The following is a 25,089-nucleotide window of genomic DNA, read 5'->3' as shown; positions in this document are numbered from 1 at the left end:
AATGCATTCTGCAAAGGTCAAAGCGTAGAAGGCTTTACAGCAGTCTACTCTCGATCATCTAAAGCATTAAGAATGTGCTCCAAATGTTTGTTTGACCCTCCGGTCACTGGAGAGGTGCTCCCGAACATATGTGATTGAGCGTGCAAGAGATGAGAGAAGGCGGACAGGGAGCAAGACAACGAGACAAACAGAGATGTAAACAGAGAAAAAGAACCTCTGTGCTCTTCTACATCTGTTGACTCATCAGTCAGATGTCAGACAGTGATGATGACCACAGACCCTGGCTGCCAGTCAGGCAGTGATAAGCCCCTGGCCCCTCTCTGTGGATAGAGAGGTGGCTTTCATGCTGCCTGTTTGAATTGACCGTGTGCCCTTAACATAAACACTTCCCAGGCATTATCATTATCCGCCTGCTGCTGCTGCTGGTAGACCTGATAGCCTGCAGGGACACTGACTGACACACAGGCAGATTAGTGACTGTACATGTGTGTTTGTGCACAGCCTTCTATTAGCAGGAATTGCGGTGCACTTCATCCAGGTGTTTTCAGCCGAGTGTTTTACGATGGGGCAGAACTGGAATGTCCCACTGCAACACACGCCCGCCATCGTCATTATTACCACTTCACAAACTCACACATGGCAGGAATTTACTGCAGTTTTGTTCTAATTGCTCCGAACAGATTTGTGCCGTCATGTGGTTAGCGGGGTTTGTAGATTGCGTTTAGAATATAAAAGGTAATTATGTATTCCTCATGTTTTACTGGCCACATCAGGTAGATTCTTTTCTTACATGTATGAACACTGAGTTTGGAAAGCCCCGTTGGTAATACCCTAAATGACTCAAGGGACATAAGGTTGATTTTCATAAAATTCTGAGCTACTTTTCTTTAGTCCTCCCAACAAGTCCTTTAAACTAAACATTAAAAAAATTGGGTTAAAATACTTCTGGAGAAAGACAAATGTTGTCACTAGGAAACAGGGGGCAAAATGACCTCATGTTGGTCAAATCCAATGTTTTGTTGACCCATCTATTCACCCTCATCTCCTCTCTCTAGTGACTTTGTAGTTTTACAACAATCCTTCACTGTTTCCTCCTTTGCTCCTGACAGATGGGTCATAACTGCAATGACCCACTGGAGGGTTTTGTTACCCGAACTTAAACTTAATTTGTGTTATTTGGGGGCATGTGACTGATGGCTGATGCTCCAGTTTACTGCTTCTGACTTAATATTCACAGAATCATTTTGGAGTCCAACTTCAAAACGTCAGTCAGCAAAGTTTAGTCCTTCCAAATTCAGCTGAACAAGAAATCCTGCTACAAGTACAGATAGACAGCTATGGTGAGGACCTAGCTTGTCTCCAATCACAGAAACCACTTCCAACACACAGTCACTTACTCTGTTTATCCCCACAACTGTGCAGTATTTCTGGACTCATTCATGTAGGAGAATGACTGCGGCAAAGCCATCAACTGGAATCTAAAGACAACCATTGGTGCACAAATGGTCACAGGAGTGGTTCTGAGAACAGTGTTGATTGAAACTGAGGGCAATCTTAACTCAAAGCCACTAAGCTATGCATCTTCAGACAGATGTTGGTCACCCCTAACCTTTTCATCATGGGACAACATGATGCATCACTCCCTCTAGTGTCTTACCCTGAATCTGAGCTCCTCAATCAATGACGTTGGCATCACGCACATATACTGTCTTATTATTTCTGGAAACACTTGACCAAATCCTACCTACCATCACTCCAAACACAACACAAATGGCAAAGGGACAAACCAGATCTGCAGTTAAACTCTACTATGATGATTATTGCCTATAGGAAAAGTGACCTGCCTCTTACAAAGCAATGATGGCATCAGGACTGTTGGAGTTGTAGTCAAAGAGAAGCCCCTTCTCAGACCAGTAGCCTTGGCCTACATGAAGACCCCCTTTAATTATGGTTTTGTCTTTATTGTATTTCTCACTAGAAATCGGGAGCAGCTGTAGTATAGATTTACTATTTTCCTTTATTCGTTCCACTTCCTTTTTTCTCCTTTCTTCCTCATTTAAAGGCTGTTTTGTTGACCCTCTGTCATTCCTAATTGTCTTGATTAAGTTCACCTGGTTCACTCAAGCCTTATTTAAAGACTACACTGCCTCTCTTTCACCTTCACATGAGGTGGCAGACCTGGTAGGAGGTTTTATCTTCTTTAGTTTACATCTTAACCAATATAGATTTAGTTTAATTGAAAATATAATTCACTCTCTTTAGGCATAGATAATTTAATTTGTGTAAATTTAATCAGTCAGACTTGGAAACACATCTGTTCATTTTTCCCTTTTCATTTATTGCTGCACTAATACAGTTTTATAGCCTTCCTTTCCACGCATCCTGACCAATTCCCATGACTTCCCTTTTATGAACCTCCTACTTTACAACCACCTAACCCTTTAATGGTTAACCACAACAACTTGCAAATAGTTAAAGGAAATTATACAAAAAAGATCAGCAGTAGACGATGGCTATATAAATGGGATTTGATCTGCACATAATAAGTAAAGTAATAAGAAAAATCTTTTTGGTTTCAGTTCCCATTCTAGCTTCTGATGACCACATGGCATCCTCATCCATAGTGGAGTTATTTTATCACCGCCCCTCTAAATTCTTTCCCTCAAAGCATTTGTCCATTTGTTTTACCTCAGAAGTCTTTAATACTATCATACCACTATCCATGTTTCTAAAATCCATTTCAACCAACCCCAACTATGAGGTTAAATCTCATAGTTGGCAGAAATTTATTTAATGTGGTTATGACTTGCATTACATTGCAATATATTTATTCAAATGCTGTTGAAACAACTTGTATGCAACCTAGAGATCTAAAAAATGTCACTAAATTTCTGTACAAATCAGTGCTTACCACAGTGCAGCTCTCTAAAGTCAGTCAGAGATCAGAATCAGCTTTAACAGAAGCACTAAAGTGATCCTGGGCCAGTGTCTTACTGAAGAACACATCAGCAGGAGTTAAGATAAACTCAGGTTCTCTGGTTTATGCCGTCATGCTGGCTCAGTGCTCAAACACTCATGTTACCACAAATAACCATCTACATTGCTCTCTGCTTCCCTTCTACCTCACCCTCCGCCTCTCTCCTTCACAGTGTGATCCAGTGCCAGCAGAGACCAGCTGTGTGCGACCCATCTGCTAGATCAGTATCATCAAGATGAAGATGAGACAGTTCAGTGCACTCTGTGCCTTCATTCTGCTGAGCATGGCCATCCTTGCCACCTCCAGGCCAACAGGTCAGTCTACTGATACTGTGAGAAGTTTGGAATGAGTGGCCGCTATTGTTACCTTCCTTAAAAATTGAAGTTGAAGTCGAGCAATGGCATTCAAGTTGGGAATGCTATTTTGCAAGGTGACGGACCACTGAATTGGACTTTTTACAAAAATGGTAAAAATTTGCTATTATATGCATTTTGTTATTGGAATACAAAATACTAGAAAGCTAAATATGGACAAAACAAGTTAAAAGGCAGCTTTCTTGAGTGTTTGTGTTAGAAACTGTTGGACATATCAGACCAACACATTAAGTGTAGTTTACTTTACACATGCAGCTAAAGTTGACTTGATTTATAAGTGCAGACAATGACGTGGACATATTTATAAGATGTTATAACCTCTCCATTGCTCATGTCTGTTTGAGTCCAGCCTTTGTGAATAAATGTTGGATGTAATTATAAAGCTGCTCCACAAACACAGACTCACATCATACCTCAATCATTACCGCTGTGCTTTTGTACGGAGATGATTTTACAACAAGTAAGCGCGTTCACAGTGATGCCGAAAAAATTAAAGACAAAAACAGGCGGCTGAAGTCATGGAGAAGTGAGCGCAGGTGGTAAATAATGTGAAAGTTATACCAGTGTGTGAGGAAAACCTGACTTGTCTGCTGTTGCTTTATTCCAGAAAAATGTAAAACTGAAAACCACACATACCTACGAGGACACACTGATTTTAAATCCACAACAGAAAAATGAATTAACTCCCCCATCTATGTTGTTGTATGTTAAGGAAGACATGCTTTGTTCACAAGTGGTTATTTATAGTATCCTCACAGCAATGTCATGCCCAAGGAGGACCCAAAAAGACCAAAATAAACTTATTTATGTAGCACTACAATGTCAACAAAGCGCTTCACAAGATAAGAACATAAGATTTAAACGATAAATCAACATAGAACTCAAACATTGCTTTCTGTTTCCTCTGCTGTGCTATTTTGGAAAGTGACAAATGAAATGAAATGCATAAAAATTTAAAAGCTAGATTTAAAAATATATGCATTTCAAGATATACTTTCATTTAATAAAGTAATTAATAGTGGTAGGAAATAGTGCATATGTTTGGGACAACTGTCAGTGGCATATTATTACACACAATGCTCCAATAAGTATTTCTGGCAGAAGTGATTGAGTCCAAATAAACTACCATGTGTGTTAATGGTAATGAAGGAACATGAGGATTTTGATGAGCTTTGTTGTTGGTTTCCATAATTTCAAGGGAAATATACAGTTTAATATCACCACCACAAGTAGTTAGTAGTCTATATGCTGGTATTATCACTTTAAAATGATGAACCAATAATGAAGTGTTATGTTATGCCGTATTTGGCAATCAGAAACATTGATTTAATATCAATAAGAAAAGTTTGTTGTAGAGAAACATTTACGTTTGACCTCTGACCTCTATCAGAAACCCATAAGAAATCACAGGTTTTATTTCTCCTCAACTACTCTGTGACTTTACTGTTATTCACCCATCTGATGTCGATTGTTCTGCTGTTATCTACCAGCTCCTGAGCAGAAGTGTAAGTCCGGTCCAGTGGATCTGGTCTTCCTCATTGACGGCTCCCGCAGCGTTAGGCCACATGAGTTTGAAACCATGAGGAAGTTTATGATCGACATCCTTAACACTCTGGATATTGGACTCAACGCCACCAGAGTCGGAGTGGTCCAGTACTCCAGCCAGGTACGACAGGCACAGAGCAGCCGCATCTTCATCCATATTTTCTTTATTCTTCAACATTGTGTTTTTTAACACTAATCTTCTGTACATCCTCATCATTCATTCATCATTTTGTCCCTCTTGTTGTAAACATTGTACTGTTTAACTATTTAGTTTGAAGTATAAGCTATTAAACCTCTCAGACTTAAACCACCAATAATGACATACAGCTAAATATTTAACTATTATACTTTTACTCTAAATAGTTAGTTATCTTAAGTGTTTTACTCTTTGAACAATGTCTGTTTAATCAGCGGCAGTACTTAAAGTTTTTCTTAGTTGAAAGTAAACATTATTCCCATTGCTTACTTTAATAAAGATGATGAAAGAAAGGATCCAAGTGGAAGAACAAATTTCACCTGCAAACAAAAGACTGAGCAAAACAATTCCCAAACAAGGAAACTGTTTTCTACTTGTAACATCATGGTCACAAGCTGCAATCTTCACTGGACAGTCACTTTAGGAAACTGTCTGCAATGAATAAATACAGGCAAATCACTGACTCTTCATTGGTAGAATTTTAAAATCATGTCATTTTCCTTTGCTTGCAATATTTCCCAGCTCCCTTTTAAAAGAGCACATATTGGTAATTGTGCTGCTGTAAAATCCATCTTTTTTCACTGCTATAATCACAAATAAACCCTGAAATCCTGGTGGGACTGACTGTGCTTAGATGAATACAATAAGTGAATGAAATACTGTCTCTAAGTCTCACTACTTCTCTCTTCAGGTCCGCAGTGAATTCTCTCTGAAGGCCCACAGTAAGCTGGACTCCACGGTGAAAGCAATCAATCGGATCATTCCCCTCTCTCAGGGTACCATGACCGGGCTCGCCATCAAATATGTGATGAATAATGCCTTCACCCCCGAGGAGGGAGACAGGCCAAAGGTGCAGCAGGACATACTGCATGTCTCTCAGTCTCTGGAAAAATCTTGTTTAGACCAACTCAGGCATTTGATTTCTTGTTTTAGGTCTGACAAGGTTTCTGGTTTTGATGTTTAGTTAATAAATTTCTCAGACTTGTTTGTAGTGAACACATTATTAAATTTCTTTCATTAAATTAGTGAAATACAGATCTAATAAAACATTGAATAGAATAGATGCTGATCTGACATCATCATCAGCACAGCTTAAATACCACTATCATGTAAATACACCAAAGTTTTTGTTATGGAAAACTTGATTTTTGAAGCAGGCATGTGTCATTGATATAAAATAGAAACAGTTCATATCATTTAAACCCATAATGACTTTTTTTACCACTTGGGGGCAGCAGTGAGAACAACACTGATATCACCATGTGATCAATTTATTGCCAAACAGTTGAGGAAATATCTGGCTCTTTAGCCACTAAATAATCTACTATGTTGACCAGTTAGTCTACAGCTAACTATGTCTGCTGTCTGGTGCTGAGCAGGTAGTGTACAGTGGCATTTTAGAGCTTTTTCTCTGCTGCCTGCTGTTGTAGCCCAAAATTACACTCATAACTTTGGCAGTTGAGTGTATGTGTGTCTTCCTCTGAATTTATGCTCACCTTACCACCTTCTTGCTCTCCCTCAGGTCCCAAACGTGGCTGTGATCGTGACAGATGGACGTCCTCAGGACCGTGTGGCAGAAGTGGCAGCTGAGGCCAGAGAGAAGGGCATTGAGATCTACGCAGTCGGAGTTGCCAGAGCCGATATGACATCACTGAGGGCCATGGCATCCCCACCCTTCGAAGATCACGTCTTCCTGGTGGAGTCCTTTGATCTCATTCACCAGTTTGGACTGCAGTTCCAGGACAAGCTCTGTGGTAAAAAATAATATATTGAAATCCAGATAATAGTAACACTTGTTGGGATTTTACAATGACTTGGTTTGGATATAGTATAAATTACAGTTGTAGTGCATTTTAGTTTTCTGCGAGTATACAGTATAACACAATGAAAAACTGGAAAAATTAAATAATGTTACTGGCATGTGAAAACTGAAACTGACTTTTCCAAGAGGAGTCATTCTTTATGGATTTGACAGTCATATTCTTTATAAAATCCCCATCTGAAACTAGTAAAGACATTTTATGCCACTAATAGATTATTTTTTATTTGAAGCTACCTCAACATAAGAGAAGTCAAAACTTTCAGCCAAGTCTCTGGATTTTAAATTTTATGCTACTGGGACGACATGAGATTCTATATGTAATTAAAAACACTACAAATGTCTAGCTGGAATAAAAAAAATTAAAAAAACACCATGCCCATCTAACCCCACAGAACCTAATACTTTTCCATAACAGCCTTCTCAAATCCCTTAAGTGCAAGATATTTCCTAATGCTGCTATTCTAGACTTGACTGCAGCCGTAAAAAATGTTTTTCTTTTAAAATTTGGCTTTCCTCAGTGGGAGATGGAAAAGAAGAGTAAAGGCAGGTGAACAGATGTGTATGTAAATGTGTATGAATAAGAAGGAATGAATGAAGTGACCTATCAAAACAGGCGACAATAAGAGGTGGTGGTGCAGATTTAGAAAACTGCTAATTCCTCTCTTCAAACAACTGGTTTCACTGCTCCAACCAAGACAGTCAGAAGCTGGTGAGATTACTTCTACTGGTTGGTTGATGTGATGCATGAAAAAGAAGCAGGTCCAGGAGTGAAAGCTTAAACCTTCACATGTTATAACATCCACAGAAATGAATGAGAAAAAAGTTAAGTTAGTAGTCTTGACGAGATGTTTTTTCTTGTTTTCCCTCACACCATAGTGACTGCTGCAGTTATTTTTTCCAGCTGTAAAATGTAGTTTTGAGAATGTTGAAGATCCCTCCAGAGATGTTTATTAAAAAAAGTTCAATTACCTGGATAGAAAATCTTAAAATTACACCTAACCTAATTAACAACTCTGCAACTGATACTATTTAAAGAAAAATGGCATCCAAGAGTGAACATTCTTCAATTTATTTTACCTGTTATTAATTTCCACAGCTCAGAAATTAGGGATATTAAAATTAAAATTTGTATTCTTAAACATTGATGAATGAAGAAAAAACTGGGCTCCAGCAGGGAGCTCAAGCCCTCCAGAAAGTAGTGCAGTTGGTTAAATCTGTCACAATAGCACAGTTCAGCCACTAGATGGAGACAAAAACACATGCAAAAACCGCGTGTTCGCATTGAGGCTGTCGAGGCAGGCTGTGTGCAATCCATCCTCCATGCCATGTAAATAAATGGAAACGGGCTTGAATCGACTCAAAATGATCCAGAGACATTGGTGTAGCTGTTACTAGGAATATTAAGCGACCAGACACAACTTTTAACCACAAAAACAGCGGAGGTATGATATAATTTGTAGTTGTAAATTCACAATGAGAAGTCATGGTATCATGACTATATTCGTGTTTGTTTAACTGCCCGGAGACGTTTTTAATCTATAGGGGGCGCTGTTTCCCCCACCGGCAGGGGCTCTGGGGCTTAAGAGGTTGGTTGCCGGGTTAATTTCTCTGTTGTTACTCGTATTTTGTATTTTAAATATGTAACGCAGTTACATGTAATACGTTATTCCCCAACCTTGGACTTGTCGAGTACCTAGACTCGGTGTCACTGTGAAAAAGGTCGACACCTTTTGTAGTTTTGATGAAAGCTGTTTACTTACCGCTCGCCTTCTCCTCTTCTCCGCTCCACTGAAACAACTCTGCTTCATTTTTCTCAACTCAAAACCTCTCAAAACCGCGCCAACAAGCTTTGTTTTGGTACCGTCTTCCTGAATCAAGCCTGCACATGCGCAGTAACATGGAGTAGTCCATTGCATGAGAAAGGAGGGGGGGGGGGGGGGCAGTCAAAGAAACCTTTATTAACCAGTTTTTATGAGACGTTTGGGGCCCCCTGGAAATCTGAGATTAAAAGTGAGCACAAGTAATAATGAGCATCACAACAACAGTATTGTCTGTAATATGAATTTATTTAAGACTAATAATGGACATGATTATGATCCTGTACCTAGTTATACTGGAGCTGATGGTATGGATGCTGATGTTGATCTCATATGGGTGCAGGTATGGATCTGTGCCTGGAATCGGACCACGGCTGTGAGCATATCTGTGAGAGCTCCCCTGGCTCCTACCAGTGCCTGTGCCTGCCTGGATACACTTTGAATGACGATGGGAAAACATGCGCAGGTAACAAAAACTTGTGCAATCAAAATGATACAAATTGCACTAGTGGAATGATGATCCATGATGGCAAACATATTGACAAGTGTATGATTCTTCCAGAATTGTAGTGCCATGTGTTTTAAACCATATAAAACAACCAACAACATGCAACAGATCTTAATAGATATCAATTTGGTTATTAAGCATGAGGGAACATTGAGCAGAGGTAGATTGTCTTTAGTGGTACTAGTTGCAACCCTGTCTCCTAGACATAACATTTATATACTAATCTGCAACAGCAAAAACGTTTTCGGAGGAAACTTAACGCTGACTGGATTCAATCTTCTATTAACACTTCAAAAAATGAAATGTTCACTAATAGCACCTGGTTTTTGTTTTTTTTGCCAAAATAGCCAGTCTTGCAGTACAATATCATTTTAACTAACATTAACCAAGGTGTTTTTGTTTCCTAAATCCAACAACACACAGAATCCAGGATGATAAATATAATAAACGTTGTGTTTCATTCACTCAAAGACATTGACCTTGAATATATTTTAGCCAGTGATCATGTTTTAAGGAGAGAGGGTTGCCAGTTGAGATAGTAGATAAATCTCAGCAGATGTATGATGTTTAAAAACGGATCAAGGGTTTAAGAAGTTTGGATGCAACAAATGAGATTCATTGATCCAGAGTTAATGATAATGGTAGTAGTGACTCATATCTCATCTTGTGTATGTTTGTGTCTTTCAGCCATCGATCTGTGCGCTGAGGGGAAGCACGACTGTCAACAAATCTGTGTCGCCTCCCCTGGTGCTTTCACCTGCGACTGCAACAAAGGATACAAACTGAATGACGACAAGAAGACCTGCACAAGTCAGTCTCACATGCACACAAACACATTTAAACACTTCTTTTTCTGTAACTGTAACAGAATAGTTACCTTTTTTGTATCTTAATTATGTAACGCCATTACATGTACTCAGTTACTTCCCAAGGCTGACTACAAAACACATACATACATCACATAATCATGCACAAAGCCAAGACACATCCAACAGTCACTGCTGATAGCTCATGGCTTCACATTAAGAAGAATTCATGTCATGTTCATTCATGCTGAAATGGATTCTGACCTCCACAAGCTGCTGATTTCTTTGCTGCTTCATGAGTGTTTGCATCATGTTCCTCCTGCAGACATTTATCACAAGGACTGTTTTTTGTGTGTTTTTTTTAAATCAAGAAAGATCATACTGTAGTTGTAGTTTTGGTCTAGGAAACATTTTGAAAGGTGTCATGCTATTTTGACAGCATGTAGTACCTTTTCAAACCCTTTAGTAAGTACTTCAGTGGGGATCTTTTCTTGTTTAATTTATAATTTATTGTTTGACAAGAGGAACATTAAATGCAGTCCTACACATTTTGCTGCTCTTCGCACTGCTGCTTATGGCCTCGCTGCTTTCCTCCCCTCAGTGATCGACTACTGTTCGTTTGGGAACCACAGTTGTGATCATGAGTGTGTGAGTGTGCTCAACGGCTATCACTGCCGCTGTAATGAGGGCTACAGGCTGCTGGACGATGGCAAGATCTGCCAGGGTAAGTAATGCATACATTGTAAGTAACACACAAACATACAAACATATCAACCTGTCTGCTGGTATGATGAGAATCACACTGTAACCCTAACACACATGCATGGTTTGGGTCGGACCATTTAACCTTCTCCAATTGGAATATGGTTTAACCAGTTAATGAGATTATTTGGAATAAGAATCAATCTGCTAAATGATTAATTTATTTGGTCGCTGCTCGTCTGCACTCTTACCTCTCACAACATGGCAGCAACACTCCACTGAACATTTTCACAGATGTGTCATAAACCTTTTAAAACTTTATGATTCAGCTGTTATAACTTCAGGATCAAATAACACATTCCCTGTATCCATGTGGAAACACAGCTTATCGGATCACTGACTCTGAATTTGGAATACATTTAAACTAATTTCATCTCCGAAATGATGCCAAACTGCGGAGGATGCGTTATTTAAGTGATAAAGTTGCACTTGCCCTTTTCCCTGTCCAAGTTTAGGAATAATCACATGATGGCAATAATAAGTCAAATGCTCCAGCAAATATTTTAACTATAATACTACTCAAGTTGTAAAAATGAGCAGGTAAACGGCATGCAAAGGAGAAAAATCACAAGCAACCATGTTTTTAGGTGTGTATATATGTAGATGCAAGCGGCCAACATGTTTATACATGACAGTTTTCATACATGCAGCCAGGCACAGATGTCTCATAGCTACACAGCAACACCTGCAGTACAGGATCTCGTGGACGGAAAACTGAAATGAAGACAATTTACAACCTGTGGATACAACCTAGCAATGAACTGCTATTCCCTTGAAGCCCTACAAATCTTCAAAGTACAGCTAACACACCGTGTAATTGTGTTGTCCATTTAACCCAAATACCACAACAGTGTTACAAAATAGTCTGTTGCTTCAGCTGTTTTTGACTTTTTGAAAACACCTGGTTTACGAGTTAGTTATTCATATATATATGAGCTCATTAATGGTCGTGTAGTTCCATATTTGTGAGTCATATTGATAAAAAGTCTTTTATCAAAAGACAAAAGATATTTGTTGTATTTATGATCAGCCCTATTCCTCAGATACTTTAGAGTTAATTGAGTCTACTACAGAAGCCCCGAAAACAAAGTGAGAATTTTTTTTCTTCCTGAGATCCAATTTCGAGCCAACAACAGGTGAAAAAAGGTTTTGTCGGGATAATCTAGGTTCTCTAATTTTGGTGGGAAAATTTTCCTGCCAAAACTTTTTTTCATCTATTTTCACAGATTGGGTCACACACAGATGAGAGAAAAGGTGAGCTTATAGGACTTGATGTTTCGATCCCTATGCACTTTTTTGAGATCTTAAGTGGGAGAGGGGCTAATAACTTCATCGGGGTCATCAGGTGGGCACCCTCCTTCATTGACCCATGACACCTCCAGAGGGCTCAACAGAGACACCCAGTGTCCCAGGTGCTCTCCCCTCCTCTTTCACCCCTCTTGCCAGTCATTTTAGCCTCTTGTGTTTATATGCTTCAACCGCAGACTCCCACAGCACACTTAACTCCATAATGTATAGGGACTTCTGCGAGGTTGAACATAGGATCATGTACGGTTAGGATCGAAGATTAAATTGGTTGGCCTTTGGCCTAGGTCGACCTGCATTTTCCAGTCCCAGGCAGCATCCAGGAGGGCCGACCACATCCTTGCAGATGGTTTCCCAAGAAGTTGTCAAATTTCACAAAGGGGATGGTGTTTGGCAAACCGGACGTCAGTGGAGGGGAGGGCATTGGCGTTGGATATCCTTCATTCCAAGGTAATCGCCAGTAGTTGCAGGACCCTGTTGTGCCTCCAGGTGTAGAAGCATTGGGAGAGTCTGATTTTGCAGCTGGTAAGGACAATTTGGAAGAGGTGAGATGATGGATCTTCTCCAACCCATTGGTGTAGGTTCTTGGGTGTCGGAAGACCATCATAGGTGGTTCTGATGAAGCTGATTTCGAATTTCCTTCCATCTCCCACAGATCTCTCCAGGTGAGTTTGTGATAATCCAGGTATTCCCAGCTAGTCCACTGGCCCTGTTTGGACTGTGAGAATGCCTAAGCACATCTCTTTGCCTCCTTTTGCTGCCGGCTCTCAGCCACATCCAGCTTTCCTCTTTCAATGACTTGCTCCAAGACCAAGAACACCTCTTCCCTGCCGAACCTGACCCACAATGTCTCCATGCCTGACAGCCAATATTGTCTGTTGTACAGCATCAGACGGGGTCCACTTCCTCCCAGTTGCCAGCCTGGGAACAGTTGCTCTTATAGGAGCATCTTGTGAGTCAGTCAGGGTCATCTCTTTTATGAGCCTCGAGACAGGCACTTCTAGAGCACCATGTCCATACAGGCAAATATTGCTTAGGCAACGTGGGAGTCCAAGCCACTTCTTGATGTATGAGCTGATTGCTTTAGTTAGTTTGCACATCTCAACCTTGGTGATGGACACTTTGTAGACTGTTTGTAGATTGCCACATCAGACGGGGGAGCAATCCAAACTGCAGGCACCACAGTTTCAACTTTCCAGCGAAGCCTCTTCTCTTAGTTGATTGCTCTGGTCCTAGTCTCTGAGACTGATGATGTACCAGCACCCTAAACTCTTGACAACGCCATTGGAATGGGTGTTTCACTGATATGCAATCTCTTGTCCACGAGTTTTCCTCAGACAATGGCTATGATGAAGCTTATCCAGCATGGTACATGCAATGGTCGAGTAAAGTAAGGGTGGTCATGTCATCGATATAGGTGCGAATGGGAGGTAGAAGCTGTCCAGACTGCTCTCCTGTCTCCTCCTACAACCCATTTGGATGCTCGAATGATTACTTCTATAGCCATGGTTAAGCCTAGTGGGAAGATGGGGCACCCTGCCATTATTCCCATTTCCAAAGGTTGCCTGGTTGTTGTGTATTCTGTTGTTGTAATACAGAGTTGCATTTCCAGATTTCCAGAAATTAAAAATTAAAAAAATAACTCTCACTTGCCTTTCAGGGCTTCTGTAGTCTGCTGTTGCCAAAAACAAATATTTGGCATTTACTAAATTTTATTTCTCCCATGATAAGACACTTACACAAAAATGTACACAAAAACAACTAAATCTTTTGGCTCAAATATTGATTTTCATTATTTTTTCCAGAGCAGTTAAGTGGCAATGTCTTAAACACACACACAAATCTTGATTCAGTTTGCATGTGTGTGTTATTTAGCCATTGATCTGTGCGCTGAGGGGAAACATGACTGTGAGCATATCTGTCTCAGCGAGCCGGGCATCTTCACCTGCGACTGCAAGGAAGGGTACAGACTCAATGAAGACAAGAAGACCTGCAAACGTTAGTCAGGCCCTCACACAAATACACACCCACAAACACATATTTATTGTATGCAAGCAAGAAAAAAGTCTGAACACCTCAAACCCCAATGCAAGTACATTTATTAGGATATCACCAGCGTGTCTTTTCAAGCTCAATGCTCTTCTTCAGACACTATTTTACACTAAAATTAAATGTTTGTGTTATTTAGCCATTGACCTGTGCGCTGAGGGGAAGCACGACTGTGAGCATATCTGTCTCAGCGAGCCGGGCGTCTTCACCTGCGACTGCAACGAAGGATACAGACTCAATGAAGACAAGAAGACCTGCAAACGTTAGTCAGGCCCTCAAACAAATACACACCCAGAAGCACACATTTACAGTCCTGACATATTTATCTCACAGGATCAGTGGTATTTGTCCTTCCATGTTTAGTGGGAAAGGAAGTGGCAGTCTGTAGGTTGCTGAAATTAATGGATTGATATATTTGATTATTTCGAAAAGAACTGGTTATTGGTCAGAGTAAATGAACAGTTTAAAGGCATCACTTTGGACTCATGGACAACTTTATGTTTTCATAATATGAACAGATGAATCATCAGAAAAACATGAACTGCAACCTTTCAAAATAATGCTGAAGAGAAATTTTCTCCTTGTGTGGAAAAAGTGAGCTTCTGACTTGATTGCGTTCATGCAAGCAGACATACAACCACAAACACTAAAATTAATTGTTTGTGTTATTTAGCCATTGACCTGTGTGCTGAGGGGAAACACGACTGTGAGCATATCTGTCTCAGCGAGCCGGGCGTCTTCACCTGCGACTGCAACAAAGGATACAGACTCAATGAAGACGAGAAGACCTGCAAACGTTAGTCGGGCCCTCACACAAATACACACCCAGAAACACACATTTACAGTCTTGACACATTTATCCAAGAGGGTCAGTGTTCTTCCATGTGTAGTGGAAAAGAAGTGGTACTCTGTATAGTGCTGGATTTGATTGATTGATTTGATAAGAGCTGGTAATTATTCACGGTAAATGAGCAGTTTAATGGCATCACTTTGGACTAAGGGACAACATTATGTAATCAAAATATGAGCAGATGAATCATAAATAATTAACTGCAACCCCAAACTGCAACCTTTCAAACTAATGCTTAGGAGAAATCTTCTCGTGTGGAAAATGTGAGCTTCTGACTTGCTTGCGCTTATGCATGCAGACATAGAGAACCACAAACACACAACAAATGAGGAAAACCCTTAAAATGACAAACTATTTTACACAAAAATTACCTGTGTGTTATTTAGCCATTGACCTGTGCGCTGAGGGGAAACACGACTGTGAGCACATCTGTCTCAGCGAGCCGGGCGTCTTCACCTGCGACTGCAACAAAGGATACAGACTCAATGAAGACGAGAAGACCTGCAAACGTTAGTCAGGCCCTCACACAAATACACACCCAGAAGTACACATTTACAGTCTTGACAGGGTCAGTGTTCTCTGTCCTTCCATGTTAAGAGGAAAATAAGTGGTACTCTCTATAGTACTGGATTTGATTTGATCATTTTGATAAGAATTGGTAATTATTCACAGTAAATTGGCAGTTTTAAAGGCATCACTTTGGACTAAAGGACAACATTATGTAATCAACAGATGAATCATAAAAATCATAATTAACTGAAATCCCAAACTGCAACCTTTCAAACTTACGCCTAAGAGAAATTTTCTCCTTGTGTGGAAAATGTGAGCTTCTGACTTGATTGCTCTCATGCAAGCAGACATAGAACCACAAACCCTAAAATGAATTGTTTGTGTTATTTAGCCATTGACCTGTGCGCTGAGGGGAAACACGACTGTGAGCATATCTGTCTCAGCGAGCCGGGCGTCTTCACCTGCGACTGCAACAAAGGATACAGACTCAATGAAGACGAGAAGACCTGCAAACGTTAGTCAGGCCCTCACACAAATACACACCCAGAAACACACGTTTACAGGCCTGACACATTTATCCCGTTTCCACTGCAAGAACTTCAGGGTAATTTTACAGGGCTGTGACCGTTGGCGCGTGTCTCCATAGCAGGAACCGCCCCCAAAGGACAATCTCCTGGAACTTTGACGGGGGCTAAGTGAGTCTCTGCCTCGGGGTTTGTACTTTGAGCATCCACGAAAAACTCTTGGGTGGGGCTTGAGGTTTACTCGGTGCTGATTGGATATACTCAAAGTGGGATATGCTGTAGAAGCACCTACACTGCAGGAAAAAAGTTAATGGCGTCCACCGCAATGTGCACCAACACACAAACTTGAACAGGGCAACCAGCTCAGCTCCTTCCATGTGTACCTCCTCATTGTCGTGTTCTTTGTAATGCTTTCGCCGCGTCACCTCAGTGATGTCATGATCAGAGTCCAGTGGGTCCTATCTGGCATCTACTCTGCTATGGAGACACAGAAGCTGAGAGGACAGAGTGAGTGGACGTTCCTGTAAAGGTCCCGCCTCCTAAATTTTACCAGGAACTTCTTTAGTGGAAACGAGGCTATTAATCACAGAGGGTCAGTGGTCTCTGTCTTTCCATGTGAAGTGAAAAAGAAGTGGTACTCTGTATAGTGCTCAAATGGATTAATTAATTTGATCATTTTGATTAGTATTAGTAATTGGTCAGGCTAAATGAGCAGTTTAAAGGCATCACTTTGGACTCAGGGACAACATTATGTAATCAACAGATGAATCATAAAAGTCATAATTAATTGCAATCCCAAACTGCAACCTTTCAAACTTACGCCTAAGAGAAATTTTCTCCTTGTGTGGAAAATGTGAGCTTCTGACTTGATTGCGCTCATGCAAGCAGACATAGAACCATAAACCCTAAAATTAAATGTTTGTGTTATTTAGCCATTGACCTGTGCGCTGAGGGGAAACACGACTGTGAGCATATCTGTCTCAGCGAGCCGGGCGTCTTCACCTGCGACTGCAACAAAGGATACAGACTCAATGAAGACGAGAAGACCTGCAAACGTTAGTCAGGCCTTCACACAAATACACACCCAGAAACACACATTTACAGTTCTGACACATTTATCCCAGACGGTCAGTGGTCTCTGTCCTTCCATGTTAAGTGGAAAAGAGGTGGTTCTTTGCATAGTGCTGAAATTAATGGATTGGTTTATTTGATGACTATTTTGATAATAATTGGTAAATGAGCAGTTTAAAGTCATCACTTTGGACTCAGTAACAACAATGTTATCAAAATATTAACAGATGAATCATAAAAAACATTAACTGCAACCCCAAACTGCAACTTTTCAAACTAATGCTGAAGAGAAAATGTATCCTATTGTGGAAAATGTGAGCTTCTAAATTGCTTGCACTCATACATGCAGACATATATTACCACAAATGGAGGGTAACTCTTTAAAATGACAAACTATTTTACACTAAAATGACTTGTGTGTTATTTAGCTATTGATCTGTGTGCTGAGGGGAAACACGACTGTGAGCATATCTGTCTCAGCGAGCCGGGCGTCTTCACCTGCGACTGCAACAAAGGATACACACTCAATGAAGACAAGAGGACCTGCAAACGTTAGTCAGGCCTTCACACAAATACACACCCAGAAGCACACATTTACAGTCCTGACGCATTAATCCCACAGGGTTAGAGGCCTTTGTCCTTCCATGTTAAGTGGAAAAGAAGTGGTACTCTGTGTGGTGCTGAAATTAAATGGATTAATTTATTTGATGACCATTTTGATAAGAATTAGTAATTGGTCAGGCTAAATAAGCAGTTTAAAGGCATCACTTTGGACTCAGGGACATAAGGTGATCAAAATATGAACAGATGGCTCATAAAAACATATTTACCTGCAACCCCTAACTGCAACCTTTCAAACTAGTGCTTGACAGATTTTTTCTCCTTGTGTGGAGAATGTGAGCTGCTGACTTTACTTGCTTGCGCTCATGCATGCAGACATACACAACCACAAACATACCACGACAACCCTTGAAGTGAAATAGTATTTTGCAATGTGAAATGACTTATTTGTGTTCTGTTTAGCCATTGATCTGTGCGCCGAGGGAAAACACGACTGTGAACAAATCTGTATCAGCGCTCCTGGTGTCTACACCTGTGACTGCAACAAAGGATTCAAACTCAACAAGGACAAGAAGACCTGCACAAGTCAGTGAATTAAACACACGCAAAATAATTCTCATCATCTGTACTCTCTCTACTGTATCTCTATTTCAGGTGGTGTTTTGACTCTGAGTCTTTGTGGGTTTTTCAAAAAATTCCCATTCATTTCCAATGGTGAATTCTCCCGGTCTTTTGGGAATAACCTTGGGAAAAATTGGAATTTCAACACCAAAAATCATAGTACCTCTTTCCTGATCGAGCCACACGTTTTCATGTATATATTGTAGGGGTTTTCTCAAAGCTGTGGGACTAGTTACGCACCGAAATTTGGCGGAAGAAGAAGAAGTATGGAGAAGATTAAGCCTCGGGGCATACTAAGCCCCCAAAAGTACAACAGCACTTGTATAAATATACCTAGTTAATCCCCACCTCTGGTTTGCTTGTATCTTTGTCTGCGTGGGTGTAATTTATATGTAATGTGTAAATAAACTGTTTCTGCAGACATGGACCTGTGTAACACAGTGGAGCATGGCTGTGAGCACCAGTGTGTCAGCACTCCAGGATCTTACTACTGTGTCTGTCCTGAGGGACAACTGCTGCAGGACGACGGCAAGAGCTGCGGCAGTAAGTCAACTCGGTTATTGTCTGTACAACATAAACACTTGACCTGCCCAAAAAGACACTGAGGTACAAACTCAAAACCATTCAGAGAGCAGGTTTAATCCAGACCTCATAAAAGTGCGTCTCCTCAGTTACAATCATGAAAAACACAACTTCATCAACAAAGTAAATTTGCAGAAACTCATGATTCTGCTGCAGTAAGAGCTGCAGGTGGATTAAGATCCTGTGGGTCCTTGGGGACCTGACAGCAGAAGATGCAGGATAAAGGTGCAAGACTGGAGCAGGAGGTCACTATCGATACTGCACTTGTATCAGTATAAAACGAGAAGAGACAGATAACGATCTGGCAGTCAAAACCAGAAATTAGAGACATGAGCCCAGGTCTCTGGTCTGAGGGCTGAGTGTTACCTGTGCCTGATATACAGTACATTATGAATCAGGTGTCAGGACATTTTATTGACACCATGTATCAATTATGGTAAAATCAAATGAACCAAACAAACAGTAGCTAAGATGAGATCAGAGAAAAAGAAAACAGTGGGTTATTTCTCAAGAAATGAACTTCAGATGTATAAGAGAATAAAGTAAGTCCCTCGCTGATGTTAAAAGCAGCTCAGTTATGTCCGGGAGAAACTGGCTGGACAAAGATGATGATCTTTTAAATTTTCTCATCCTCTGGGGAGGCTGAGAGAACCTGCCAGTAACCTTCACACAGTGCAGTCACTCATTTATCATCCTTTCAAGATTTATTCTAACAGAGCTCTGCTCCAACTGATGCAGACAACTGCAGGACATCCTTTGCTTCTATGACAACGCACATGGTAACCAGAAAAGCAAAATATCTAACCTTTTTCCCAGTTTTACTACAGTGGGTCTGAATATTGATGTCACCAGCCTGCTGATTTCATTGAAGGGTTATTGGACAATCATTTTTATACAGGGATGATGGCAATATTTGAGACTTTAAGAACAACATATGCACCATGATTATTTAACATACTTTTTTTATGACAATCTTTAAATTTGGTGGTTGATTTCTAAATGGACTGCATCTCAAATATACGTATCTTTAAAGTCTATTGTTACCAGCTGTCTTACTCTCCGATATATATTTATATCTCTAAGCTATGAAGTTGATGTATTCACAACTTCACAACAGAAAAAATATGTAATACCTAAGTTCTAAAGAGCAAACGTCAGCTGACTATGTTCTCAGTATATTTCCTCTTTCTCATTTGTCAGCCTGCAAGTCTGCCAACATTGACCTGGTGCTTCTGATCGACGGCTCCAAGAGTGTCCGCCCACAAAACTTTGAGCTTGTCAAAAAGTTTGTGAACCAAGTGGGTCATGTTTTCATATTAACAACTGCACAGTTTAAATATCACTGTTTCATACGTCAAATAACAACAAAAAGCTAAATATACAGTAATGTTACGATGCTAAATTTAAAATGATTCATCTACAATGACTGACTTCTACAGAGCTGTTAGTCTTACAGATTCATTTTCAAGATATTATAGTCTATTGCAAGAATACATTTTTATTTCAAACCAAAACATGTAATTAGTTATTTTATAACTCATTTTCCTGTTTTGTTGAGTGCAAAAGCAATATTTGATTCATTTTCATTTTTTATGGTTTGTGTGATATTTACAGAGCTGTCCAATTAAACATGTTTGACTGGCTTGTTTAGGAGCATAACAAGAAGACAGCTTCAATAGATTAGTAATTTATTAAATACATCAAACATCTGGTTAATGTTTAAACCAATGCCAAACTAAATACAATCAAACAAAACAAAACCAAACTGAGTGCCTGAAAAGCAGCAGCCTTCGAGGAGGGGGAGAGACAGCCATCTTGGAATAATCAAGTAATGTTAAATGTCAAATAATAAAAACCCCAAGCAGGTGACACTAATTACTTAATGGTCTGGGAGAATCTGGAAAAAGGAAAACTGAGGCAGGAGAGATGGAAGCAGGAACAGATTCTGTCATAAGGCCCAGGGCCGTCAAACTGTGTCCAAGTGGGAATCTCCTTTTTGTAAATCACTAAAAACTATATAAATTAATAAAAATGGGTGCACATTAGTAGAGTACCTTTTGTCTTGTTGTCCCTCACCTCCACCTGTGCTCCAGGTTGTGGACTCTCTGGATGTGTCCCCTCATGGTACCAGAGTTGGTCTGGTCCAATACTCTAGCCGGGTCAGGACAGAGTTCCCTCTCAACATGTACCACACTGCAGATGAGATCAAGGCTGCAGTCATGAAGGTAAAGTTTTCACACCAAGCACTTACTGTATGAATTATCCTCGGTTTAGAGTTTCTGAGATAAGGAGCGATGGAGCTGATTACAATTAAGTTTTTGCTAAAACTGACACTTGACTGTTGTGACTGGATGAGCTAGCAGTACAGGTCTGATGATACTTACTGCTTGAACTGTTGTTACTGTCCATGTCTAGGTTGACTACATGGAGAAAGGTACCATGACAGGCCTGGCCATAAAACACATGCTGGAGAACAGCTTCTCAGAGACAGAGGGAGCTCGTCCTGCCAGCCGCAACATCCCCCGAATCGGCCTGGTCTTCACAGATGGACGCTCCCAAGATGACATCACAGAGTACGCCAAGAAGGCCAAAGAAGCCGGTGAGTCACTATAGTGAGACTCAACTAGTACAACAGTCAAACCACAACCTGATTGTTTGTTTGTTTTTTAATCTTCGTGATGGTGGAGTAATAATCTGATTCCAGTCAGATTATTGACATTAAATGTCTTTGTCTGTGCAGGTATCACCATGTATGCTGTGGGTGTTGGAAAAGCTGTGGAGGACGAGCTTCGTGTGATTGCATCAGAGCCAGTGGAGAAACATTTCTATTACACCACCGACTTCACTGCCATCAGCAACATTGCTGAGAACCTTAAACTCAACATCTGCCCAGGTACAATATTATATCATTCAAAACTCAACACGTAAAAATAATCTATAATTTTTGTGTGACAGCATAATAAAAAGATGAAGTATATGGTAGTACTTAACATTTCAAAGGGCTGTAAATCTCTTTGACTGCCCATGGGTATACTTTTGTGCAAATTCTGTTCCACTACATGTGTGCAAAAATGTATTTAGATCTGAAGCTAATATGAAGCTTCCATCCAAATGAGTCAAATTAAGTCTTCTGTGTTTCAACGTTACAGTCTTTTTAGTGCCAAAGTCTCTTTTTGGTACTATACTTTCACCACAGCTCAACAGGGAAACATTAAGAGGGAATTTAATGCTAAAAAGATTGTAAATGTGTCAGATATCCACTTGATATGACTGACTCAGACTGCTGAAGCCTCATATAAGCTTCAAGTTTACTTTTAATTGCATTTTTGGACTAATAGCCCCCATCACTCACATCTTTTAGTAGTCAGTATGAACAGGAGGAATGATTGCAGAGAGGAAAACCTCTTTACTGTTCATATGGACAACTGACTATTGTTTTAAACACACTTGAACAACTGAAACTATCGGACTTCAAAAATCTATGTGTATACACTGAAGCATCATAACCATAGTCAAACAAATGTCAAAATAAATGTATGATCAAAAGATTTTGTTCCCCCAAATCAAAGGCCGAATCTCTGAAGTGGCATTTGTCCCACTGCCTAGATGGAAAAGCTGCTACAATGATTTCTTGTTGTATGGCTCCATCTAGTGACGGAAATACAGTATGACAGTTGAAAAAGCACTAACATGTCCAGAGGCAACAGTAAAACACCAGTGTACATGTAAACTCCAAATTCACAATGATGTTACTTTACTAATGCATTAACATTTTGAAGTGTTTAGACAAAAAAAAGTATAAAGTTTCAGAAAATATAAATAGTGTTAAATTCAGAGTTTGTGTAAATGTATTTTACTCTTTCCCTGTCGTCCTCTCTTATCTCTGTATCCCTGTAGAGGAAAGTCAGGGGGAGATTGAGGTGAAGGACCCCTGTGCCTGTGAGAGCCTGGTGGAGTTCCAGCAGGCCACCATGAACAGCCTGGAGCAGCTCACACAGAAACATATCCTTAAAAAAGATACCTTCAAGTTTTCCAAACTTTTTGACTTGTGACCCCTTGTATTGTGATAATGTCTACTTGTGATGGGTCATCACCAGTTGCATTTCTGTCAGTTATGACCAGTTCAACAGAGGAGTGATTTTTATTGTATAAATTGATATGTTTAAAAAGCCCTAGAAACACCTAAAATACTTCATATTTATATATTATATATTACAAATTAGAGAATGAACCAAAAACATTTTTTCCATATTTCTTAGCCACAGTGACAGGCCGGAACAACAGGAATAGGTACCCCACCCACCAAATTTGGGATATTTCTCTATAGATTCCTGCCAAATTACATGTAGTCATTGTTTCCAATGGTGATATTTTTTAAAAAGTGATTAATTCAGTTTTAAGGCCAAGATAATGTACTTCGCAGATGTGGAACTATGACTGCAGTTACATCTGTGTTTTCACTGAACTGGACTTTGAGTCTGTTGACCCAGAACCTCTGGAAAACCCAAACCCATCTGTCCCGCCACATAAAAAAAACAATCAGTGGAAATATCAGGTGATATCTCTATGATGTTTAATCCATGACATCTCAAAAGACCAAAACCTACAATGAATTGATCCACTAACAAGTATTGTGTGTATCCAAAGTGTTTGTTGTGCTGCTGCCAGAAATAATCACCAGAGCACCAAATGTAGGTTCATCCACTGCTTAAAATAGTCCTTTACAAATGCACCTTTCACTCCTGCTTGAGTATCTTTTATTACAAAAACAAACTACTGTGCCCAGCTGTTATAGCTAAAAATTAAATTAAGCTATGTATTTGACTATTTTTTAAAGACTCGTGTCTTTAGTAGGAGCAACTGGGCTAGAGACCTAAGAAGTATGAAAGACCAACAATGTTTTTTTAATGGCATGTGCATAGGAAAAGCACAGAAAAATATTAACTTTTTTCTTTTATCAATGATTATTAGATTATTGGAAAACATCTTTTCAAAACCAATACAGAATATGGTCTAGATGAAAAGTGCATTGAGATAACTTCTGTTGTGATTAAGCATTATATAAATACAATTGAAATTGATTTGACCCCCCCCAAAAAATATAGATGTCTAAATTGTGAGCTGAAAAAGGTTTGACATGTTTCGAAAGCCTGATGGATGTACATGCTGGTATGTATGTGCATATTCACAGTAAGCACCTACATGTCTGTATTATTCCTTAATCACCTGACCACTGTCTGGGATGGCGGCTCGTCTGGAACAGCTGGAGAACCAGCTTCTCTCCAGGAAGTAATCTGGGTCATCACAAGGAGTGAACAGGACGTCACACAGGAAGAATAACAGAATGAAGAAGAGGAGGGCACATTCTGGGAAGATCTTCAAGAGGCAAAATCAAAAACTCTACCACACAATGGACAAACCAAAGTGTCTTTTCACGAAGCCTTTGTAGCCTTCAGTAGGTCTGTTGCTCTTCACTCTCATAGAGAATTATCTGACAGCTTGTGACATAAAATTATACTTCTGTTAAAGTTGTAAATTACATCATTAGTAAACTTTTTGTCTTAAAAACAGCAACACCACATCCACTTTCCCTCCTATCAGCGTGCCAAGCCCAATGATGAATAACAATAAAAATGCTTTTGTAAAACAGAACTTCGTGGACAGTACATACAGTATTTTTGCATACCTGCAGTAGGTGTACATGTGTTAATGAACAGGATTGAAGATACGTTCAAGGTATTTTATAACATTTGCTATTGACCTCCATGTACAATAACGTGTTATAGCACTTCATCTGTGCAGTCAAACGCACAAAGGATTGTAGGCATGATGACTATATTTGTAAACTAGATGTAATCAGTGTACTGTAGATAGTAGATACAAGCACAAAACATTATTCAGTGGAAATATGAGTTTTCATCACGCATAGGTACACATCATTCGTCTGTTTCTCTTAGTGCCCTATTTATACTTGATTTGTTTTGTACGGTTTGTTAAATATGATGTATTTATAGTAGGGTTTTTGTTTTTTTTACCAACAGTAGTATAGCAAATAAACACAGCTGGAGAGGAGACAACAGGAGTAAGAAAAATGAAGTTATTACCACTCCCGATATTAAAATAGTTTGGGTTATTTTTGGTACAGTCAGTACTTTATCGCCCATAGAAGTGAGTTTTAATCACAGGCCGAAGTGTCTTTACAGTGGTGA

The 25,089-nt window shown here is 39.8% G+C and overlaps 1 protein-coding gene across 1 annotated transcript; it reads left to right on the top strand.

The window, feature by feature from the left end:
* The first annotated feature begins 4,915 nt into the window (after nucleotides 1–4,915).
* Nucleotides 4,916–24,173, top strand: matn4 (matrilin 4). The gene is made up of 11 exons (XM_053315460.1): nucleotides 4,916–5,017; nucleotides 5,784–5,942; nucleotides 6,615–6,846; nucleotides 10,647–10,769; nucleotides 18,719–18,841; nucleotides 20,081–20,178; nucleotides 20,974–21,105; nucleotides 21,296–21,479; nucleotides 21,621–21,773; nucleotides 22,778–22,882; nucleotides 24,115–24,173. Exons 1-11 carry the CDS (start codon nucleotides 4,931–4,933, stop codon nucleotides 24,171–24,173), a joined length of 1,455 nt encoding a protein of 484 aa, XP_053171435.1. The 5' UTR covers nucleotides 4,916–4,930.
* The last annotated feature ends 916 nt before the right edge of the window (nucleotides 24,174–25,089 follow it).

This window comes from Scomber japonicus, chromosome 3 (genome assembly GCF_027409825.1).
Source record: "Scomber japonicus isolate fScoJap1 chromosome 3, fScoJap1.pri, whole genome shotgun sequence".
In the NCBI taxonomy this organism is placed as follows: domain Eukaryota; kingdom Metazoa; phylum Chordata; class Actinopteri; order Scombriformes; family Scombridae; genus Scomber; species Scomber japonicus.
This window is presented reverse-complemented; position numbering and strand designations above follow the sequence as displayed.

Excerpts from the sequence above, each read along its gene's own strand:
- matn4 (XM_053315460.1), top strand. The coding sequence starts at position 4,931 with ATGAGGAAGTTTATGATCGACATCCTTAACACTCTGGATATTGGACTC. Across the intron at positions 5,943-6,614 it reads AGGAGGGAGACAGGCCAAAG|GTCCCAAACGTGGCTGTGAT; the intron begins GTGCAGCAGGAC and ends GCTCTCCCTCAG. Across the intron at positions 18,842-20,080 it reads CGACGGCAAGAGCTGCGGCA|CCTGCAAGTCTGCCAACATT; the intron begins GTAAGTCAACTC and ends CTCATTTGTCAG.